Below are 22,105 nucleotides of genomic sequence, written 5' to 3'. Positions count from 1 at the left end.
AAGTCCACACAGACGCCTTTTATTGAGCACAAAGCACTAAATGTGAGCAAAGTGAACAAACTTCTATGGTTTGTTCCTCTAATTTCTCCCAAAATACAGTCGGTAAAGCATCAATCATGATTTCACATTAATCACCAATGAAAGTACCTCAAATCAAGCAGCTGGTATCAAATATCGACGCACACATCAGTCTTTCTCTGAGTAAATCTGAAGGCCACATGTCCAACAACCACCCACTGTTTATTGTCCCAGCGAGCAGACTGATTGTCTCCCTGACTTTCCTCGATCAGTAATGATGAAGGGGCCTGTTATTCCACGATGATGCCCATCATATGGGATCAATTTGGCACTTCCTCTTCTCTGAAGCAGGTCCTCTCATCCCAGCAGACTTTCTTCTACAAGTTTCCAACTGTCCTTTGTGCAAAGAAGGACCCTGACTCTGTAAATTTGTCAAAAGGTATCAGACGAAAAGGAAAGGTAGACAGATTATGAGATCCAGATAAGCCCGCAGCACAGAGTAACAAGAACACAGGGTGCTGCTGGGCACTGAGTTTCTGTCTGCAGAAAGTCCACAGTGTCGGCTTGTCCTGTGGCCACAGGTGCTGTTTTCCATCTAGCTCACTCGACACTGGGTGACTGATTCTATTGTGCATCTGGTTCCCCTCAAGGGTTCGTCCCACAGGGGAGAATCTCCTGGTTCCTGTGCTGCTGGCAGACTTTAAGACCTGATTATAGGCTGGACTTCCAACTTCACTTACAAAGAAAACAACAGATACAGTGTGTGAACCACAGACAGCATAAAATGGAGACCAGCTGATGTTTTTCTGACATGCTTTTAAAAAAATAAACCATCAAAGGATTCGTTTGACTCCGGGAAATACACTTACCATAATGCAACAAAAAGAAGATACTCTCACTTCAAACTCAAAGACTTTCTGCTATGAATTTGTGCTCTTCAAGCCAAAGTGGCGATAACAAGGTTGCCATGTGTACAGATATTTTGGGGCCTTTTGACCTTTATTGATAGGACAGTGTAAGTATGAAATAGGGGAGCGAGAGAGCGAGGACGACAAATGCAGCAAAGTGTCGGGTAGGAACCAAACTCAAGCCTTCACATATTCATGGAATGTAAGGTGCTTGCTCTACCAGGTTAGATGGTGTGGGCTTAGTTTAAATCAAACTAAGAAAATTTAAGTAGATTCACCCATACATTTTTGCTGAGGTTACTCTTACTGGAAGGTCAAAAAATGCCTTTAGAACACAGGCCTGTAAAGCAGGGCTAAGTCTTAAAAGACACGCCTACCATGGCTGTACATTCTCCAAAATGTTGATTCTTTTACATATTTGTGGTAATAAATGTGATATTAACACCAGCATTAATATATTTCATCGTGGAAGAGTTATATAATTTAGTTCCCACTTCATCTCTGGAAGGAAATCTTGTCTTTAATTCTAGTTTCTTCCAGTTGTTGCAGGATGTGTGTTCTTTGGATGGAGGTGTTGAGAGACACAGACTCTGTCACTGTAAACTGCTTTATTCCTTCTTTGAGGCTCACTCCGCCTTTCCCTATTCTGTGATGTTTCCTACCAGTGGAGTCTGCTTCCGCACTGAGTGACAACTGGATCCTCTTTGTCTCCTCCAGGTGAAACTCGGACACATCTACTACATGCATGACAGCACCGAGAGCACGGAGGACAGTTTTACACTCTCTGCCTCCATTTATGAGATTGAGCGCCGCAGCCTCCCTGTCACCATCTCAGTGACTGTCATCCCAGTCAACGACGAGCCGCCAAAGCTGACGCGGAACACAGGCCTGGAGGTAATGTATGGCTGTTTGAGAGTGTGTTGGCTGTTACTTTGAGCCTCCCCTGAAGGAAATGTTAAAGCAGGAATAAAGTTTATACCTATGAAACGTAAAGAGTTAGTTTAATACTTGTTTTCCTCCTTTAGTACATTTCAGCTGATGAGACTTTATGCTGACTACATATTTGTTTTTTAGTGTGTAGGAGGAAGGACAAGGTTTTGTGTGTTCTGCTTCTAATTACTGAGGATTTTATACTATAAAGATGAGGTTTGGAGAAAACAACTTGCTTCCCTACAGCAACATTCCACCTTCAGCATGTATAGTTTTTCTTTGATTATTGTTCACATATGCGCTCCGTGTCCTGCTGGAAAAACAGAGCGAGTCTGATCGGCTGTAGACATTCTAACCTGCTGCAGACTTTGCATGACTGGTCTGATTCCAGAGACACAGAATATGAGAGAACATCAGATCAAAATATGCTCCTAGATCAAGATTGAAGCTTTAGTCTAAAGAGAATAAACAGCTTTGGTCTTGATTTGGTTAGATTTTTCTTTACAAAAACAAATGGGAATCTCATTATGCTTAGCTGCTGATTTGAATCCCATGAGACGTGAAGAGAAAAGACCCTCTGGAATATTTTAGATTAGACTTTCAGGGGGTGAAACGTTGCCATCTTGATATCAGCCTGAGCTGCTCTGGGATCATAGTTTAAAGAATTAAGAAAATCTGAACTTTGGATGAACTCTTGAGTTTACTGATAGTTCTTCACATCCATACTGGATAGTTTTCATCCACAGTTGCAGCCCACTGTCGAGAATCCAATACGCTGTGAGTATTAAATTCACTCCATGCGGCGAGCACCATAAACGAAGAGAATTCCTTTTACTCGGATGCTGAAGGATACTGACCCCACGGATGATGGCGCATGCTGCATCAGCACAGCAGTGGCCTCCACAGCTCTCTTTTTTTTGTTTCCTTAAAGAGCCATAAAATACTTGTGAAACTGTACCAGGCATCATCAGGCAGAACCTGGAGATGTACAATATCTCTATGCATGTTACTGCCACCCTAAATTTGGTCATGTGTATTCCACTGAAACAGAAGGAAACATATTATCATAGGATGCATACATCTCAATGTAGCTTCAAAAAAGTGCTTTAGTTAATATATTTAGACTAATCTTTGTCTTATTTATGCACAGTGCAATTCTAATAAGATAAAGTAACAGGTAAAATTACTAGCCAGCTCTGATGAAAACAGAAGGAACATGTTTTATCTTTTGAGTTTTCAACTATTACGCATTATCTGTTTAGATTCTGTGTCTTCAGAGTAATAAAGGAAAAGGATATATGCATGTGTGTGTTTGCAAAAAATGAAGGCAGCTTCAATAGCCTCTTTGTTGAATTGAATATATACAAGCATCACAGTGTGTTTGTACCACGCTGTCAAAAAGATTCAAGTCAGTCATAAAAGGAGAAGTTGTGCTGGATCCGTGACGTAGCTCATACTGTAAGAGCAGGGAGGCAGTTGGAAAAAGGCAGCAGTAATCAGCCCACAGAGCTGGAAACCAAATGTGTCATTCAGCCTTCCCTGCTCTGCCTGTGGCTCCGCGTCTCCGTGGCAACCCGTATTTTTGGAAAACCAAGATGGTCGGCGAGAACCGCAGCTTTCTGGCAGGAGGAAAGCGGCGTCCAATCCCTGCGTCTCCTCTGCTGGGGCTGCGGAACGTAACATAATAATATGTGGATGTTGAACCCATGCACAGCCGCTGCTGTCCCGGCAGCAGTGGGATTGATTTAAAGCAGGAAGTGTGTTTGTGTATGAGTACGTGTGTGTGTGTGTAGTGACCTCTGCAGCTGATGATCAGACATGATGACTAACATGGCCGTGATCGGGCTCTGTTCAAGCTCACCATTGATCCCATTTGGCCCAGTCTACAGGACACAGCTGGAGTGGATTAGGGTTTACACTCTGTCTCCGTCTGTCTGTAACTTCTACTTGAATTTGGTGTATTTCTGACTAGTTGTCACAATAGATCAGTCTGAATTCTCCACAGTCTAGTTTCTTAGTCAATCTATCTATCAGCCCCCTCTCTCCCTCTCTCTCTCTCTCTCTCTCTCTCTCTCTCTCTTTCTCTCTCTCTCTCTCTCTCTCTCTCTCTCTCTCTCTCTCTCTCTCTCTCTCTCGCTCTCTCTCTCTCTCTCTCTCTCTCTCTCTCCATTCCTCCCTCTCTGTATCTCTGTCTGTCTGTCTGTCTGTCTGTCTGTCTGTCTCTCTATCTACCATCTATCTATCAGACCCTGTTTTTCTGTCTGTCTGTCTGTCTGTCTGTCTGTCTGTCTGTCTGTCTGTCTGTCTGTCTGTCTGTCTGTCTGTCTGTCTGTCTGTCTGTCTGTCTGTCTGTCTGTCTATCAATCTATCCAACCATCCATCTGCATGATATCTATCTTAATGACCAGTGAGTGATATTGTTTTATTCCTCATTCAAACTCAGAGCAGTAGTCCGTATGTAGTCAGTCAGTCTCACAGAGGAACACCATTGCTGCAGAGGAGGAGCTGAAATCAAAATGGAACACCTCCACGGTCTTCTCTCCCTCTTCGCTGCTGTAGCTGCTGTCGTCTTTCTTCCTGTTGTTGTTGTTTTTGTTGTTGTTGTTGTTGTTTTCCTGTAGTTTGTCCAGCTTCCCCTCCCACTCCCCAACATTTAGTTATAGGAACACACCTTTAAGTGCCCTGTTCTTAAACCAGCCTGGGTTTTAGATGCCCTAAGACAGAGGGATACAGATCCAGATGTCCGTCCCCACCTCAGAGTCTTAAACATTTTAAGAGATGGATGTATCCTGTTGACTCATCAGCAAACTAAGTCCTCTGCCTTTAACAGCTCCTTCATTACTGCCTCCAAATGAAATATCAGCCATTGTGTCCGATCAAATTAAATTTGCAACCCATCCTCCTAGGCGCTAAATGCATCGATTGTTACATAAGCCATCAATCTGCAAGGCCATTTTCAGACTACCTGCCGGAGACTGTCTGCGGCTCGGCTGGGGTTTGGTGTGGGTTGATGTCGCCATCTAGTGTTGAGGGCTGTGGACTGCACTGGGAAGAAAGAAACATTTGCACTGACGAGCATGAATCCAGTGATGTGACCTCATTTTAAATATTGACTCCTTTTTATCATCATAGCTTCAAATTGTTTTACAGTTTTAAGCTTTTATATTCCTCCCAATAATAGTCTGGTGTATTTCTGCTCAATAGATAATCACAACTGTATATGTTGATCATTATCATGATCATCATATCTCATAACTCAACCCTGTGTAATCGTTCATGTGAAAAAAAACTCTGAGGAGAGATTACATTGGTGTAATAAAGGGTCACTTTGGGTCCTTTGGGGGAAATTCTAGGGTTAGTGAACAATTGTTCAGGAAAAGACAGATTCATAAATTGTGGCAACAATCTGCAGAAATAAAGGCACCCTTTTTTCAGCTTTACATCCACATGCAGTGACATGATGTTATATTTGTTCAAATGTTGGTAACAGTTTTAAATTGAAATTGGTTGTTAAAGTAAATTAGACGAAATTACATTAATTTAGCGTGTTAGGACTTTTAATACGATGAACAGATGCAAAGACGGCACCGGTTATATCTATGGGCAATTCAAATGGGATTTGTAGTTTTTTCTGAATTACATTTGTTTCCATTAGCCTCAGCTCATGTTGGCCTATTTTCCTTCTTTACTCTTTGCCTGCCACGCTAGCCTCACAATGCACCTCTCCAGCCTCCAGCTTTACTCACCTCCGTTCTCGTCAGTTGGATCCCCAGCCCGTTCACCTGCTGGCTGCACAGTCACCCCCCCCCCCCCCCCCCGCTCTCAGCTCAGCCTACTTTGCCTCTGCCCTGCAAGCTACTATTTTCTCTTTGCCCTCAACCTTTGCCTGTCAGTACCCTCATCTCCATGATAAATCTTCATTGTATCACCAGTAACAGTGTGGTGCATTAAGTTTCACCTATCATTATTTCCACAATCTGATTGCCAAATATACTAATTTAATGAGATCATCCACTGACTTAATTTTTTCTCACAAATTTACAACTTTTATATTTTTCTCACAATATTTGGCCCTTATAAGGTTTACTCTAGAATCATGTGATCACTATTGCCAGTGGTCATAGGTGTGGTCAAAAGCTCGAAAACTATGGCACTCAGTAGTGCACACACCATCACCAAGGCCCAAGAGTCCCCTGAAATTCAATCAAACTGCACTAAATTCCACACACTCATTGAAACCAATCCCTTAAATGAACGTTTTCATCAAGATTTGTTTAATATTGTATGGGAAATCAGTGAAGATGTCAAAAAATGCCCTATCACCCATGGTAAAGAGAGTGGTAAAACAACTGAATGGGTTATTTTCTGATCCACACCGCACTCTTCCAAGTTTCAAGTACTTTTTGTTTGATCCTGTGAAATTACAGACAAACAAACCAACATACAAATGGACTGGGGTGAAAACATCACCTCCTTGTTAGAGGTAAAAAGTGCTTTTCAGCCTTGAGCATGTGTTTTCAATTGAGCTTGTCAGAGAGCTGCAGGAGAACCTGATTTATTTTGTGAATTCTGGCCTTTAATTGCGACACCTTTCTAAACTTACTATAAACAAATGAAAGCATAGTTTAGCAGCAGCTTTAGTGTTGTAGGTGTAAACATTTCTCAAATTAACACCACTGTTCATGTTTCTTCATACCTGAGCTTTTCACCGGATTTCTGGAAAGAAAACCTTTCACAGCCTCAGGTCTGTAGTGGTAGAAGAATGATGGGTGGGTATTATAACACCAGCTTTTGCTTGCAACAATTCGCCTTCGTGCTGATAAATTGTCCAGGTGGGTGGCAGTGTTGTCAGCGTAGCCGTGTCTGCGTGCTGTGGCACACCTTGAGCTAACAGAAGGACTAAGAGCCTCTCACGTCTGACTGTCTATAACAGGAGGGATAAAACAGAGGGGAGGGAACAATGCAATGAGCAGCTGTCTCGTCCCCGGTTCACAGGAGATGGTGGATGCTCTGCCTTGAGGCAAACAGATTCACTTCCAGCTTCACTAAGTCCAGATTTGGCTCAAAAATGTTTGGGTTCAGTCTCTGCTCCCCCCACCAGCCTCTGGACAAACCATCAGGCTCAGTTTTTCTTTGCAGGCCTGAAATATAAACTGTCCCCTGGAGGCCGAGCATCTTTAGGGGCTGATGTCACCGGTTATCTGCAGGCCTCAGCAGTTGCAGTGGATCGAATCCAACCTATCATGGGCCTGATGTGACGCAGAACCACCAGGTCTATATAGGTTGGTGTTACGGTCTTCCTCAGAAGGTGACACACCACCTGCCGAGCTCATCCCGGCAGGTTATCTTCATCCTGCAATGAAGGCGCGTGGCACTTGAGAGATCACTTTCCACAGAGGGGATCCTTTGGACTGGACTTGTTCTGACTACAGCCGTTCTATCAGACAGAACTGTTAGACAGTTAACTTTTTAGTGACCTCTGCTTGCTATACAGGAGAATGTAGCACGGTGGAGTAGCAGCAGAACTTTCATTTAAATTCAAACATGTCTGCTGTCATGAAAGTAAAGATTTGAGAGAGACAAAGATGCAATGTGTCAAAAGCAAAAACAAAAGCACAAAGTGTGTAATGATGAATAGCTGCTTTGAACTGCTGCTGCTGCGTGTGAGACTGATAGAGCTTTGATGCTGTATCAAACCAAATGGGATGTGAGGAGCAGCGGCGTGTAAGGCAACTCAATTATACACTTAAACACACATTGGTTATATTGACCCAATCCAGATGGGTCTGAAATACCAGAAACAACTTAGAGGAATGAAAAGAGACAGCAGTGTTCTTGGTTTCACACGTATCTGTAAAGCTGCTTTCAGACATGCACAACGCACATTTTCTATTTTCCAACTTTTTGCCCAAGCTCTCATGTTAAATATCAATATGTCCGTGTGAGCCCATGTGAGAGTACAGCAGGAAAAGGTCTGCTTTATTCAAAACAAGCGAGTGGGCGTGTGGAGGACGTTTGAAACGCACAACAGATGCAAAACTGAAATGACAGACGAGAACAATACAAATACCTCAGGAGGAAAAAGAGGAGCCACATAAGACACTGACGAAGATGCCAACTTGGTGGAAAAAATGATATCTGAGAGCTTTTGGTGATAAGTGATAAGAAATGTAATGCTGTGAACAAAAACACTGGGATTTTTCCAGTAGAATTTATAATTTCTATACTGCAATGCTCTACCATATACCCACAACTGAATGCTCTGGAGAATTTCCTGTTGTCGGTTTGACCTGGAAAATATCCTGCGGTGTTCTTCACACCTGAAAGACAAACTGAAAAGAAATAAAACAGCTTGAAAAAGTTGAACTGACGTAGAAAGTTTGGTTGACAACTTTGGTAAAACCGTCCCCTGACTTTCCCACCATGAGATTAGCATCGTAGTTTTGAATTTTATTCGTCCAATATTTCTTGGATCAGATATCAACAAATCTAATGACATTCCCATCTTCTTTCTGTTTAGAGCTAATTGATCAAGCACACTAACTCACAGTGGACATGGCAAACATGATACCTGCATGTTATTAGTCATTGTGAGCATGTTAGCATGTTAGCATGTTGCATTTAGTAAGTTCAGCCTTACAGAGCTGCTATAATGGTTGCAATACTTTTTTTTAAATATTTTCCAGTGACTGGCACTCACTGCCTTGGCCTTGGTTTCAACTTGAGAATCTAGATCTTAGTTTGGATCACTTGCAGTATCAAATGCTACATTAGGCTTTTAGGCTGTTATGGTTAATTATAACGAAAATCCTCCCAAATGCATCGAACCACTTTTAAAAAAAACAACTGTTGTTAATGTACCATGTCTCTTTGATTCCCTTGTATTATTTGGTGGTGCACTCTCAAACTCCCATGAAAAAACTGGGAACCTGTAGACAATGTGACATCACACAAAGACTTTAGAGGAATATACACAACAGGGTTTTAAAAATGAAAAAACTGCTGGTTTCTGCACCAGAATCTGTGGGAAAATAGGAAGTCCACGGATGCATGCTCTCTCACACTCTCAACATTCACTCAGGGTCTTATAGTTTTTTGAAGGAATTAATAAGGAGAGGGAGATAAGACAGGCAAAGAGAAACTGGGTCGACCAAAAAAAAAGTTCATCACAGCACTTGTATAATATGATCAGAAAATAACTCTGAACCTTTGTGTTATACGTGGATGATGTACACTTGCACGTGCCATATAGCATACATCATCCCTGTCTCTGGGCAAGTACCACCTGAAGCATTGAGATGTGAGACTGAAGCTTCTCCTCTTCCTCATACCTGGCTCTTCATCCTGAGACTTAAGAAAGAGCGCCTCAGAGGGAGAATGGCTTTGGAGATCGATGCATACCTCTGACTGCAGGGCGGCCTCGGCTCACTCTCCCAACTGATTCCACCTATTTAAGAAAGTCTTTCTGCAGGGGATCTGCTCCATTTTTTTCAGTTAATGCCCCTCTCAGCCAGCTGACCATTAGATGTCCATTAAAGCCCCTCCACCCGAGGAGACTCATTCAGCCTATTCTGCTGCGCTCCATCTTCTGATAACAGGAGCGTCTCCACTGCCGCAGAGAAATAATTAACCTTTTAAATTGTTACCGAGGAGACGGCTGTGAGCGAGATGGGTTTTGTGGCCTTGTTTTTCTGCATAATTTATTTTATAAGTTTCTTCTTTTGTTTCTTTCTTTTGTTTCTTTCTATCTATTCATCTATATTAAACGGGAAACAATCTGGAATTCGAAGTCATAAAGTCATAATAATTTGAAACTTAAGACTTAGTATTTCGATAATAAACTCATAATTTAAGGCTACTTGTCATGTTAGAGCGGGAATATCAAGATCAGTCGGTCTCCTGCATTGAAATTAGGCATGTGGAGCATCTTGTTAAGTTAGACTTTAGTTGAAGCTTCACAAATTACAACTCAATCTTTTGGCTCATCAGCACCACATCATCAGAAGTATCAGGACTTTGAAAAGATTGTGAAAGATTTGAAGAAAGAATCACCTGGACCAGGTGAAATTGTCTCTTTGTTGAGAAGAAAGAGTTTGGTAGAGGTTGAATGAGAGATCATTGTTGGTTACATCTGTGTGATAATCAAAAGAGGTTTACTTTTTTCTTAAAATTAGAAAACCTGATATTCAATCCAGAGGAAGTGAAACTCTGGCCAGCGAGTTGTCCTCTCTCTTTACCTTGACTGTTTTCTCTCGTTAAAATACAACTTTATACTCGCTATATCATTACTCTCTTCCCAATTACGACTTTATTCTATCTATGAAATCCCTTCGGAACAGCAGCATTTTATCTTTACATATTCTACAGGTCTGACAAACTCCTGACTTCTGACTTGAGATACATCTCTCCAAACATAACTCAGACTTTTATCTGCTGTGTCTTTTCATGTCTGTTCTCTCTCTCTCTCTCTCTCTCTCTCTCTCTCTCTCTCTCTCTCTCTCTCTCTCTCTCTCTCTCTCTCTCTCTCTCTCTCTCTCTCTCTCTCTCTCTCTCTCTCTCTCTCTCTCTCTCTCTCTCTCCTGCTGCCTTTTGATATGTTTCAGGTTCTTGCTGGGGAGGAAGCTGACATCACCTCCAGCATGCTGAACACCGAGGACGCCGACACCCCTGCCGAGAAACTGGTTTACCACGTCGAGATGCCAACCAATGGGATGGTGGCGCTGAAAGAGGCGCCCGAGGAGGGCATTCTGAATTTCACTCAAGCAAGCATAAACAAAGGGGAGATCATTTTCACTCATGAAGGTGAGAGGAACTGTTCTTTCATTAGTGTGGTGTATCATACGACCTCTACTGACCTCTGACTCCTGCTTGAATTACAATTACAACACAGCTTAACGTTGGTCATAGGATTTCTAAGTAGAGATCCTCATACTTGTCCAAGTAATCAATAAGTTAAACTATTAAACCCTTACAGATATACTGGGGTTCTGTTGTGTAAATTTTACATTACAAGGTCATAAAAGCAAAAAGTTTCAGTTACATACTACCTTTATAATTGTAGTATAAATATTTACACGTATAATAATTCATGAAAGATGAATGAAAGACATAAAAGAAAGAACTGATGAATAAGTGAACGAGACGCGTCTAATCTCATCTGTTCCTGTAGGTGAGGAGTCTGGTGGTTTCGGTTTCACCGTGACAGACGGCGAGCACACTTCTCCTCTCTATCAATTTGTCATCACAGCCAGGCCTCTCACCATCACCATGGTAACGCAAGAGGAGCTCATGGTGTTCCCAGGTAAGACGCCAAAATCCTCCAGATTTGAAACCGTGAAGGCGTTACAGTACAGACAGTACAGTGAAGGACGGATCAGCACAGTGTGTGTGGTCACCTGTTCAGCTCATTGTATTTATGCTATTATGTACCCATGCCATGTAAGAAATTACTTTGGAACCTGAGCAATTAATTAATGGACATTAATAATTGTTTATCTATATTTGAAAACAATCAAAACAAATGCACCAGTCACTTAATGCATAATAACATAATTATACAATTGGATCAATAGCTGACAACTACATTGGTGTACAAATTTGTGCATGTACGGTCCTGGTGAAATAATACAACACTTATGGTTCTCAAAAAGCCATTAGTTCTGGTCCTTAATTCCTTTGGTGTAAAGCACTGAAGGAAAATATACATATTGTCTTTTTTGACATTGCACATACTCTAATAATCATCAGATAAACTCCTGACCCCTGGCTTGAATACACAAACATAACTCAGATGTAAATCTGCTGTGTCAGACACAAGATGAGGTTAACCACAGAGAGTTTGTCCAAACCTCATTTATTCCGTTCTTGTATTGAAGGATCCTTCTTAGGTTCAGTTTTCAGTCCATAAATGGAGAAAGATTTTGCTCTTATTGCAAATATGACATTTTCCAAAGATACAGATCTTGAAAGTACTTGAGACCACTGGCAAAGACAATTAACAAGGGAGTATTTCCAAAAGACAGAAGACTTGTATTTAGTGGGCAGATTATAACAAATTCACTAGATTTTACATACTGTGGGAAAAATAGCCAGTAAAAAAACAATGAAAATAATGACATTGCAACAATTTAATGTATGAAAGGAAATATTGACATAAACATTGATATAATGTCTGTGATTGTCGCTTTTTCAGAGTCTGATCTTATTTCAAACTTAATGAAATAATATTGAGTCTTACATCTCCCCCCAAAAAAAAATATCAAGAATACATATTTTACGAAAGAAAACGCCTGATACATCGGGAAACTCTCTAGACGTAGAAGCAGCATAAATATTTGTCAGCGTAAATGTGTGCTCAATAACACCTACAGAATGGTGACGAAGGACAAGATAATGTTGCTCTGGACCCACCTGAGTTTCCAGAGATTGAGCCTGTTGATTCAAAATCACTATTATTGTATCTTAAACATGCTGAATGTGAGTGTAACAGCAACACACAAGCAGATGACGTGACCCTCTACGTGCCTCTGCTCATATCAGACCAATTAAGGTTTGAGTGGCAGTGGATTGAATTATTACTTATGTATTGAATTTTTCATTGATAACGGGAAGAGTATGTATTTTCAGTCACTGAGTCTCAATTACCCTCATGTACCGGTGTCTTTAAAAGCTGCATTTCAAACAGAAAGGACTTTACTGTTGGCAGAGTAATAAGAGTAAGAAATGTTTTTTTCATTTCAAGGCTGAAATACTGTTGAAATAAGATATCACGACTAGTTGAGAGGAAAGTATTTAGAAGTGAGACGATTCAACAAGCACAGGTGTCAGTGCAGGAAATAACCTTCAGTCTTTTCATAATAAATGTCACAGATGAGTTGTCACACTTGTATTTAAAGCTTGGATAAAAAGTTGGAATGAACCCCTCCACATCAGGACGCTCGTCTGCATGATAATGTGCATGAGTTACTGGAGCCGCTAAATTCTGAGACATTTATGAACTCCGCCTAATTTTACGAGCTACACTCCGCTACCAACAGAGAGGGCATCTTACACAGAATCATCTGAGCATTGAGATAACCATGTGTGCGTCTGTGTTGTCACAGGAACAAGGCAGCCCATCACAAGCGCCAATCTGGGTGCCGTGACCAATGAGGATGGAAACGAGATCAGCTACTCTCTTATCCGCCCACCTCGTTTGGGACGACTCATCCTGGCTAACGACAGGAACCAGTATGAAAAAATTACCCGCTTCTCACAAACTCAGGTAATGTGTGTGTGTGTGTGTGTGTGTGTGTGGTGTGGTGTGGTGTGGTGTGGTGTGGTGTGGTGTGGTGTGTGTGTGTGTGTGTGTGTGTGTGTGTGTGTGTGTGTGTGTGTGTGTGTGTGTGTGTGTGTGTGTGTGTGTGTGTGTGTGTGTGTGTGTGTGTGTGTGTGTGTGTGTGTGTGTGTGTGTGTGTGTGTTTGTCTGTGAGGGTCTTCGATGTATTTCTTATACCATACCCGAACCTAAACTTATTACTTAATTTTTCACCTATCATCAATTTGTACTCACCAGAATGTCCTGATTTGACCCCCTAATATTCATACTTGACGCTCCTAATGAACTTGTAATGTTTTATATGTGAATTCTTATTGCCACCTGTTAAGTGCAGGAGGGTGACCTTTCACACGGCATATGAGGCATGTTCCTCTTCTTCACCAGCAGGGGGCCTCCTCTAATATGTCACCACATGCATGAGCATTCATTTTCTAAGCTTTAGGAATTTGGAGTTTTTACCCATGAGAGATTTTTTTTGCATGTCTGGATTTGGTGACTATTGTTTCTCTCTGTCAAAGCTGTTCCCTTGACAGGGTGGAATATAGTATTAACAGTGAGGGTAGTGCTATGATAAGGGCTTGATTTCGGTGTTATACGTCATGGTGGAATCAGGTTTTTTCAGAATCATCAGAGTCTAGATTGGAGTTCTGGAAACAGGATCCCAATGAGGATATCTCAATGAGTGACTGGAGGGGGGGAGGGAGGGCATGTAGGCAATGGTGTGTCTATAATATTGTTAAAACAAGTATATTATATGTGGGAAATCAATAAATATATGTGGGGGGAAAAACAGTGAAGGGACAGGCAAAGCATGACACTATATAAATACAATATTTATAATAAGTTTCCATTTCAGTTGTACGTTTGGAAAAAGATCCTCTAAGTTATGCAAAGGAAAGAACATTTCCATCACTCTGCCTCCTGACTGTAATAAAATGTTATTGGCCCTTAATGGCTGACACCTCCATGTTTTGGCAAAACCTATCCTCAGGGTGTGGCTCTTGATTTCAAAGAGTCCCTTTTTTCATTTAGTGGGATTTTTTTAAACTTTTAAAGTCTGTAAAACAAAGAGGCATCAGTATTACCTCTGTTGTGTTTTCATCCATCATACTTAGTGGAAGGATGACCTTTTTTTCACTTTCTTTAACATTGTAAGATAGGGCGCTTCGTCCTGCATTTCTCAGATTGATGGATCTTGATGAAAAAATACAAATAAAAATCTGGCTCGAGTGGTTAAAGTGGTTAGTTGTGGGGGTTTCATAAGAAGGCTGTTGGGCCTTGGCAGAGGTATGAACTCAATTTAGTGCCATTCTAGTTTTTCTGTGTCGATTATGTGAACGCAGCCAGCTTGGATTTAATAAAGTATATTATGGATGGTGTAGTTAGTATATGATGGTTTTGGTGTACGATTATAAGGACACACGTGTAAGTACCACTGTGCATGTACCATCTGCCCTCTGTCTGTCGGCCATGCTGACGTTATGCTCTCCCTCTCATCTCCATCCATTCAAGACTATCTGCTCATTTCCAAACCCGACATCTGACTGCGCTTGGACGAGCATGAGATAAAATTCCTTCTGTGCAAACTGCTCCGTTTAGAGTGTGACAGAAAATCCAACACTAGGCCGGGCTGAAAACAAGATCTGATCTCCGGCAGTGTGCATTTGTGCATGCACACACGGATATAGCCGTGCACATTTGCGTGTGCATGTGTAAGAGAGATGGAGCGAGAGAGAGAGAAGGGTTGAGTTCAGGACACAGAGAGTGAACACAGGCCGTCACATTCCAGATCTCCAACCAGTATCCCAGTTCACCCGAGCCAAACCACTGCTGCAGCCATTTGAGCTGACCTTTCACTGTTGGACTCACTAACGTCAGAGGGGTAGAAAATAGAGCAAAAAAACATAGTTCTGCATAACAAACACGTAAGTTATTGTCAATAAATTACCCAGGCCAAAATAAGCTTTCAATGTCTGACTACAGATATACGTCATTATAAAATCGAAGTTTAAATCAAAGTGAGACTTTCAAAGTTGCTTTGAATGATACGAAATCTTTTAGTTGCTGCACACTTTTGAGAATACACCCTTCTGGAGTTCCCTTTTTTTCCAATTTAACATCAATGCGGGCCAAAAGACAAACATGGGATAATGACGTGAAATTTACATGCTGCCAGTGGCTAAAACATGCCAAGAGGTAACCTGTGATTTAAGCCACCATTGAATTTGATAATCATGTTCAGACTCTGTTTTCATTGACACAAAGCTGGAGTCCGGAGCAGTCTTCTACGAGCACCAGATACCCGAGGAGGCTTTTTGGGTGGTGAGGGACTCCGTAGAGCTCACCCTGTCGTCCCAACCAGCTCCAGATGTCCGACACATCCTGCCCATCACCGTCTCCTACTACGCTGCTCACAGCAACATCTCATCACAGCTGTGGAAGAACGAAGGTAAATGGCAAAATGAGAGAGGGACACAATGTGTTTAACTTCAATAAATTACCTGTTTTGTGGAAAACCACTATAATAATTTAGTATAAGACAGGTTTCCCGCCCAGTCTTAACTATAACTTAATTTGGATCTGTTGGTAAAGAAAAAGCACAGGGAGAGTTTTATCTGTAACCACACATGTAGTGTCCAATTCCAAATCGTCACCCACCTCAACTCCTCACAACACCTCCTCACTTAAAGTCATGTGTTGTTTGTTAAAAATTGTTAACTTACTTAATCCTGCAGTCATAACTGAATCCCTGTTGGATCTTATTTAAAACTTATGCAAAGAACACTAAGGTTTAAGGAAGTAAAAACAGTTTGTCCAACCCTGCTTAATCTGCCACTATGGTCAGAAAATTGCCTCAGTTGTCTTTCGATATTCTTCGATCAAATTTTTCACAGCCCAAAGTCATGAAGAGATTTATAACCCCTGCTTCTGTTGCTGCCAAAACCACCAGCGCCCAACTCCATCTGTCTCTCCCTGTGGGCCCACTTTGCCAGTGTACTGTGATGCATAATTAAAAAGCGACAGCATACGGCTTGAACTGGAAAGATAATATTTCTGAAAAGTGAATTTAATGATATTTAAAAAATTTCGTTTGCTTTTCTTGTTTACACTCAGGTCTGGAAATTGTGCAGGGCCAGACGAAAACCATTGATGATTCCATTCTTGACTCCTCTAACCTTCTGGCAAGCGTACGTGAGGCTAATCAAGATGATGTGGATGTGGTTTATGAGATTAAGCGTTTTCCTGACCACGGTCGAATCACCCTGGGCAGTCAAGACCTGCCCCGTAACGCCCCCTCCTTCATGCAGGAAGACGTGAATCAAGGAAAGCTGGAGTATCTGCATGATGACTCAGGAGCCTCCTCTGACAGCTTCTCTTTCAGGGCCCGTCTAAAGTCTAAGGGTCAAGGTGTGGCCTCGCCTGCAGAGTCCGTGGTCCTGGAGGAGATATTTATCATCTCAATCAAACGGCGAGGCTCTGACCCTCCCGAACTAGTTACGACAGACATGCTCTTGGAGGTCCTTCAAGGCTCCATGACCATCTTGACCCAGAGGCATCTCAACACTCAGGATGAGGACAGTCCACCAGATGAGGTGCACTTCAAGGTGACCAAAGCTCCTAGCAACGGTCGACTGGTTGACTCTCTCACAATGGACCCCATCGCTGACTTCACACAAGAGATGGTCAACCGTGGGCAGGTGGGCTTCTTCAGTGACGGCAGCCTTGTAGATGGCTTTGCGGAATTCATCGTGTCAGACGGAGAACACCAAACGGAACCGCACACGCTCCACATTGGCGTCCTCGCTCGCACTTTGTTCCTCGACAAAGCTCCTGAGATCAAGGTGAAACAAGGTGATGATGAGACCCTGGTGACTGAGGAGATGTTGAAGGCCACTACCGGGGGCCCTGTTGAGGAGGACATCCTTTACAAGATCACAAGTGTTCCCAAGTATGCAGCTGTCATGGTTGACCGGCAGCCCACGTCAGCCTTCACCCAGAAACAGATCAAAGAAGGCAGAGTCAGCGTCCGATTTGTTAAGTCCACTTCACCTCGAGATAGCGTCGCATTTGTGGCTCGGAGTCGGGCGGCTAACGTCTCCTCTGTCCTCAACATCACAGTCCAGCCTCTGGCCAACATCGCTCAGGATCCTCTCTTACCCCAGGGTACTCTTGTCCAACTGGACAGGAAGCTTCTGGACGCATCTCCGCTCGCAAACAAGACCAGAGCGTCCCCCACGTTCACTGTCATCCAACAGCCACGGGGGGCTCGTTTCGTGAGGTCTGGAGGCGCCGGTGAAGGTCAACCAGTGGACACATTTAGCCAGAGGGATTTGGATGAAGGCCGTGTAGCCATGGAAATCCTAAATCATACATCTGGAGCACAAGGTGGTGTTGCTCAGGATGAGGCACGCTTCCTGCTCAAAGCCCATGGGGTGCCTCCTGCTGAATGTGTGCTTTCCTTTAAGACAGGCCCCTACAATGCTTCTGGAGTCTACCCTGTCACTCTGTTGAGGACTCCCTCAGAAGCCCCTATTGCAACTCCAACTAGCCCCCACTGGAGGAGCAGCATGGACTGGCCAGAAGGAAATCCCACTACTGCAGCACCTTCCGACTCTAGCCCCAACGGAAGACCACATGTCTCCCGAAGGAGCAACTTCTGGTCTATTCTCATTCCCATCCTGGTAATCCTCCTCCTTTTGCTGCTGGCAGCCATCTTGGCCTACTACTTGATCCGTAAAAACAAGACAGGCAAGCACAACGTCCAGACGGCAGCTTCCAAGCCCAAAAACGGAGAGGTGGCCGGCACGGAGACCTTTCGCAAAACTGATCCAGCCAATAACATCCCCATGTCCAACATAGACGCCAAAGACGCAGACCCGGAGTTGTTGCAGCACTGTCGGACAACAAACCCGACCCTGAAAAAGAACCAGTACTGGGTTTGAGACGCTTTGAGATACAGTAGCACACAGAGAGGTGGATTCTTGAGTGTTTGGAAGCCTTCTCAAACCATTCCTTTCGCTATTAAAGACCTCTTGCCACAGCGTTTTCAATGAAAATACCTTTTGACACCATTGGTCATTTACTTCTCTCAACATAACTGTGGACAAATTCTCAGGCAATGAAACACTGAATACCTTTTGGCAAAGAAAGAGGCAGTTTCTCACCGTACAAGGTTCCTGCCATGTCTATTTATTTTAGTTTTATCATTCCTCTTTGTCGTAGGGCACAGATGAAGACATAAACATGCCATGTGTTTGCAAAAAGTATTTGTGTGCTCTATCATTGTATTCCATATGATATCATTGACCAACATTATTCGATTGAGTGAAAAGGTAACTTAAAGTCTTGGTAATAGTTTGATTTTACTTTTTGATTGATCAGCGGAGAGGATAAGCGTGTACATAGATGATGAAGTACATAGATTGCTGTATTATCAATAAGATGACAAACTGCCTCTTAGTGTTGTGTAGATCTTTATTTTTCTGTGTTTTACAAGTACCGTTGTATGTTGTTTCTCAGGGCTAAATTCAGTTTAAAGAAACCGTTTGATATTTGGTCAAATGCACTTGTTCACTTTCTTGCCACGAGTTAGATGAGAGGTTTGATACCACTTTGGCATGTGAGTCAAATCTGAAGCTACAGGCAAGAGAAGTATTCATCATTTAATCTAACTCTCAACAAGAAAACCAACAATTGTTTTTCCCTCAAATGTCAATCCATTACTTTAATGTCATCACACATTTACATTTCAATAGTTTGAATTTTGTGTGAAAATCACATGCTATAATATTACGAAATCGGAAAAATGTACGTAGGTTTAGTTGAATTTAGCTCAGAGTCATACATTTTAATGCTTGTGCTTGTTTCCAAAGTGCTTGTAAATGTTCACTGGACTGGCACAGCACTGACAACACAACTACAAAGTACACAGTTTGTAGACCACAGTTACTTTGGTGGTAGTTTTTTACCAAAATACACGCCCTTATTTGGCCGACAGTTACGGGTGAGGTAATCTTAAACTGGAAACATTCCAGTTTAAGATTTTGTAATTAAGAAATCATAACTATGATTGGCTGTTGCTGGTGCATTCCATATGTAAGCTGAATATGCAGACTGTCCTGTATTGAAATTGTGAGATGTTTCTAACTCCTTTAACTTGTTATGTATATTGAGCTTTACTGTAATTGAGACTAGACGTCTTTTCATTTCACTCTGACCTGTCATGCTTAACTTATGTTGAATAAGTTGAATAAATTACTTAAGCTAACGTAGAAAGGGTAGAAGGAGAAATTCAGAAAAACTTCTTTGATCCACTAAAGAAAAGACAGTTTCTTATTATAATTTTTTCTTAGTGTCTTACTATTTGCTGTATATTTCTTTTCTCAGACTGTATACCGATGACACCTTATTCTTCGTTAGTCTTATACTGAATATACAATTATTTCTATGCAGTACTATCATCTATTGAATTTCTATTTTTCTAGTGTTGTGAGAGCAAGATATATGTAGGTAGAGATTTTACAGAGTGCAGACAGTGATGTGTTTCAGGAGACTGGCTATTTCCAGTGACATGATCTCGTACTGAAATAAAACAACAGGTCTCTCAGTCATCCACATTATACCAGTTTTATGTGTAAATTAAGCTCTTCGACATCATGTAACTACATTTAATTAGATTGAGCAACTACAGCATATGTGTGTGAGAAAGCGCTAGAGCGAGAAGGTCCAGGTATTACTCATGTTGTGGGGACCTTAATGTGTTTACACACTCTCATTATGGGGACTTCTCCTCTTTATGGGGACAAAAAACAAGTCCACATAATGCAAATCAATACATTTTATTGTAAAGACATGTTTTAGGGTTAGGCTTAGGCAAGGTAAGTCGATGTAGTGCGTGTGTGTGTGCCCATCTCACTCATCTGTTTCCTGCTTACTGAATTAGTTGCAGATTTTCATCACCACTTTCTCATTTTTCATTATTTATTATTTCTGTCACTCCCCACACATCTCTTCATATTCACTCTGTCACAGAGTGAACTGTAATATGTACACTGCAGGTGCCTTTGAAAAAAATGGTAACACAAAACAATCTTTGGACTCTTGATAATAGAACATAACTGATTATTGAAGCTGCAGTTTGCCTCTGAGCTTGTTCTCAGCACTAATGGAAATAAAATGTTCATGCAACAAAACCTGTGTTCATCACTTTGTACTTTTTGGTGGAATTCTTCATCTCCAGGATGCACGTGGGAGAACATGCAGAGGGAAGACATGTGCAGTCTCTTCTGTATATTTCTGTTATGTTTTTATCTGTCATCTTTTGCTCACTTTTTTTGTTAAGCTGTTGTTGACATCACACAACAAGTTTGGTACATTTTCACCCCAAAACCTTACTCTTGTCATTTTCTAGATACTTTTGATTATCTGAACTTTTGTATTGTCACAGTAACGCTACTGTAATTCACAATAGTCCATCTTCTAACTAAGACTGAGAGTGTTACTCCGGTGCTGGCGTCCCGTCCCTCTGACCCGTAAAGGATGAGCATTGTAACTGACCGCATGGAGATTTTCTGAATTGTGTCCATACAATAACTCAAAGTTTCTCAGGTTTTGTACCCACCAGTGTGATATTTAAATCCCTTAGTTTGCAAATGTGCTATTTCAAGAAAACGTCACTAACACTTTTTTAGCAAAGGTTGACCTATTTTATTTTTGCTTTGGTTGTTGCTGTCGGCGCATTAACTTATATAATAGGATGTTTGTAGTAGCACATAATATTTAATTTACTTTCAGAACAAGTTTCCAGTACCACATGGATAACCACAAAACTTGGTGATGATTTGGTTCAGAAGATACATTTTGGTGCAGATGTAAATTTTTCAGTTTCTTTAAGATGGTAATATAGGGGATTTTTCAGTGTTTTGCTTTAATTCGCAGATAATAATTTCTGGATCTTGATGAAAGATTCAGGAATGTTTTGGGAACTATTATTAATAATTATTCTAGTTGTACTTTGTGACGTATATATATTGTGTTGAAATTTAATACTAATTCATATCTGTTTTATACCAAAGCCGGTTCTTAAACATAAAATATAGTTTAAAGGTTGTATATGTATTCACTTGTGTAAATTCAATTCACCAAACAAAAGCATTAAACACACACACCACTTGTGAATATTTCATTTATTAAAATGCGGTTTCATGGAGTAATGAACAGCATTATTTTGCGTTAATAATAAAAGTAAGAGGTGTGTCTTTCCCAGGGAAACGTCTTTTGTCCACATTAATGATAATGCTATGCAGCCTTTTACCACCAGGTGGCGTTAGGTTGCAGGCAGTCCTGAGAGCAGTTGTTGCAGCCTTGAATAAGTCTGTCTCCATCTGTCATTCTTTCCAGGAACTGAACTTTGCTCTCTGAGTTTCTCCTAAGTTTTGAGCATTTATCCTTCTCCTCTCTTCTCCGTGTCTCTGGTCTGATGTCGGTTAATTCTCTGCTCCCCTGCAGAGTTTATTAATTCTCAGATACAGGATCTGTGCTGCAGCCAGGAAGAGAGAACATAGGGTTACAGGGTTATCGGGTTATAGGGTTAGGCCTGGACGTAGGCGTGGTTCCCTTGCTAATAAACCACTGCTGCTAATGAGAATGGGCGTGGGCAACTGAGGGGGTGTGGTTTGTAGGCTCTGCAGGCTGCAGCTGGATTGTTCCTCCAGCTGTTCCTCCACATGTGTCTGCTTATGTCATGTTCCCTGTCCTGTGCATGTCAGGTCTCATGTTAAATGTACGTTTCATAACAAGAATACTTTACTGTGTTTCCACACCGGGCCAGTGCCCGAGGTGGGAAGTAACAAAGCACAAATACTTTGTTACTGTTCTGGAGTAGATTTTCCTCATTTAAACACAAGGATCTTTAGGGGAATTTGTTTAGTCA

The 22,105-nt window shown here is 41.7% G+C and overlaps 1 protein-coding gene across 1 annotated transcript in view; it reads left to right on the top strand.

Annotated features, from left to right (window-relative positions):
• The window catches only part of cspg4 (chondroitin sulfate proteoglycan 4), a 65,970-nt gene extending 47,854 nt beyond the window's left edge, over positions 1–18,116 (top strand). Inside the window, exons 6-11 of the mRNA XM_061077177.1 lie at positions 1,644–1,820; positions 10,460–10,658; positions 11,026–11,157; positions 12,959–13,119; positions 15,439–15,622; positions 16,288–18,116. Coding sequence (XP_060933160.1) covers positions 1,644–1,820; positions 10,460–10,658; positions 11,026–11,157; positions 12,959–13,119; positions 15,439–15,622; positions 16,288–18,116 — 2,682 coding nt within the window. The remainder of the gene's footprint in view (positions 1–1,643; positions 1,821–10,459; positions 10,659–11,025; positions 11,158–12,958; positions 13,120–15,438; positions 15,623–16,287) is intronic.
• The last annotated feature ends 3,989 nt before the right edge of the window (positions 18,117–22,105 follow it).

The sequence above is a fragment of the Limanda limanda genome, chromosome 8, assembly GCF_963576545.1.
Source record: "Limanda limanda chromosome 8, fLimLim1.1, whole genome shotgun sequence".
NCBI lineage: Eukaryota > Metazoa > Chordata > Actinopteri > Pleuronectiformes > Pleuronectidae > Limanda > Limanda limanda.
Note: the sequence above shows the minus strand (reverse complement) of the source record. Positions and strands in the feature narration are given on the sequence as shown.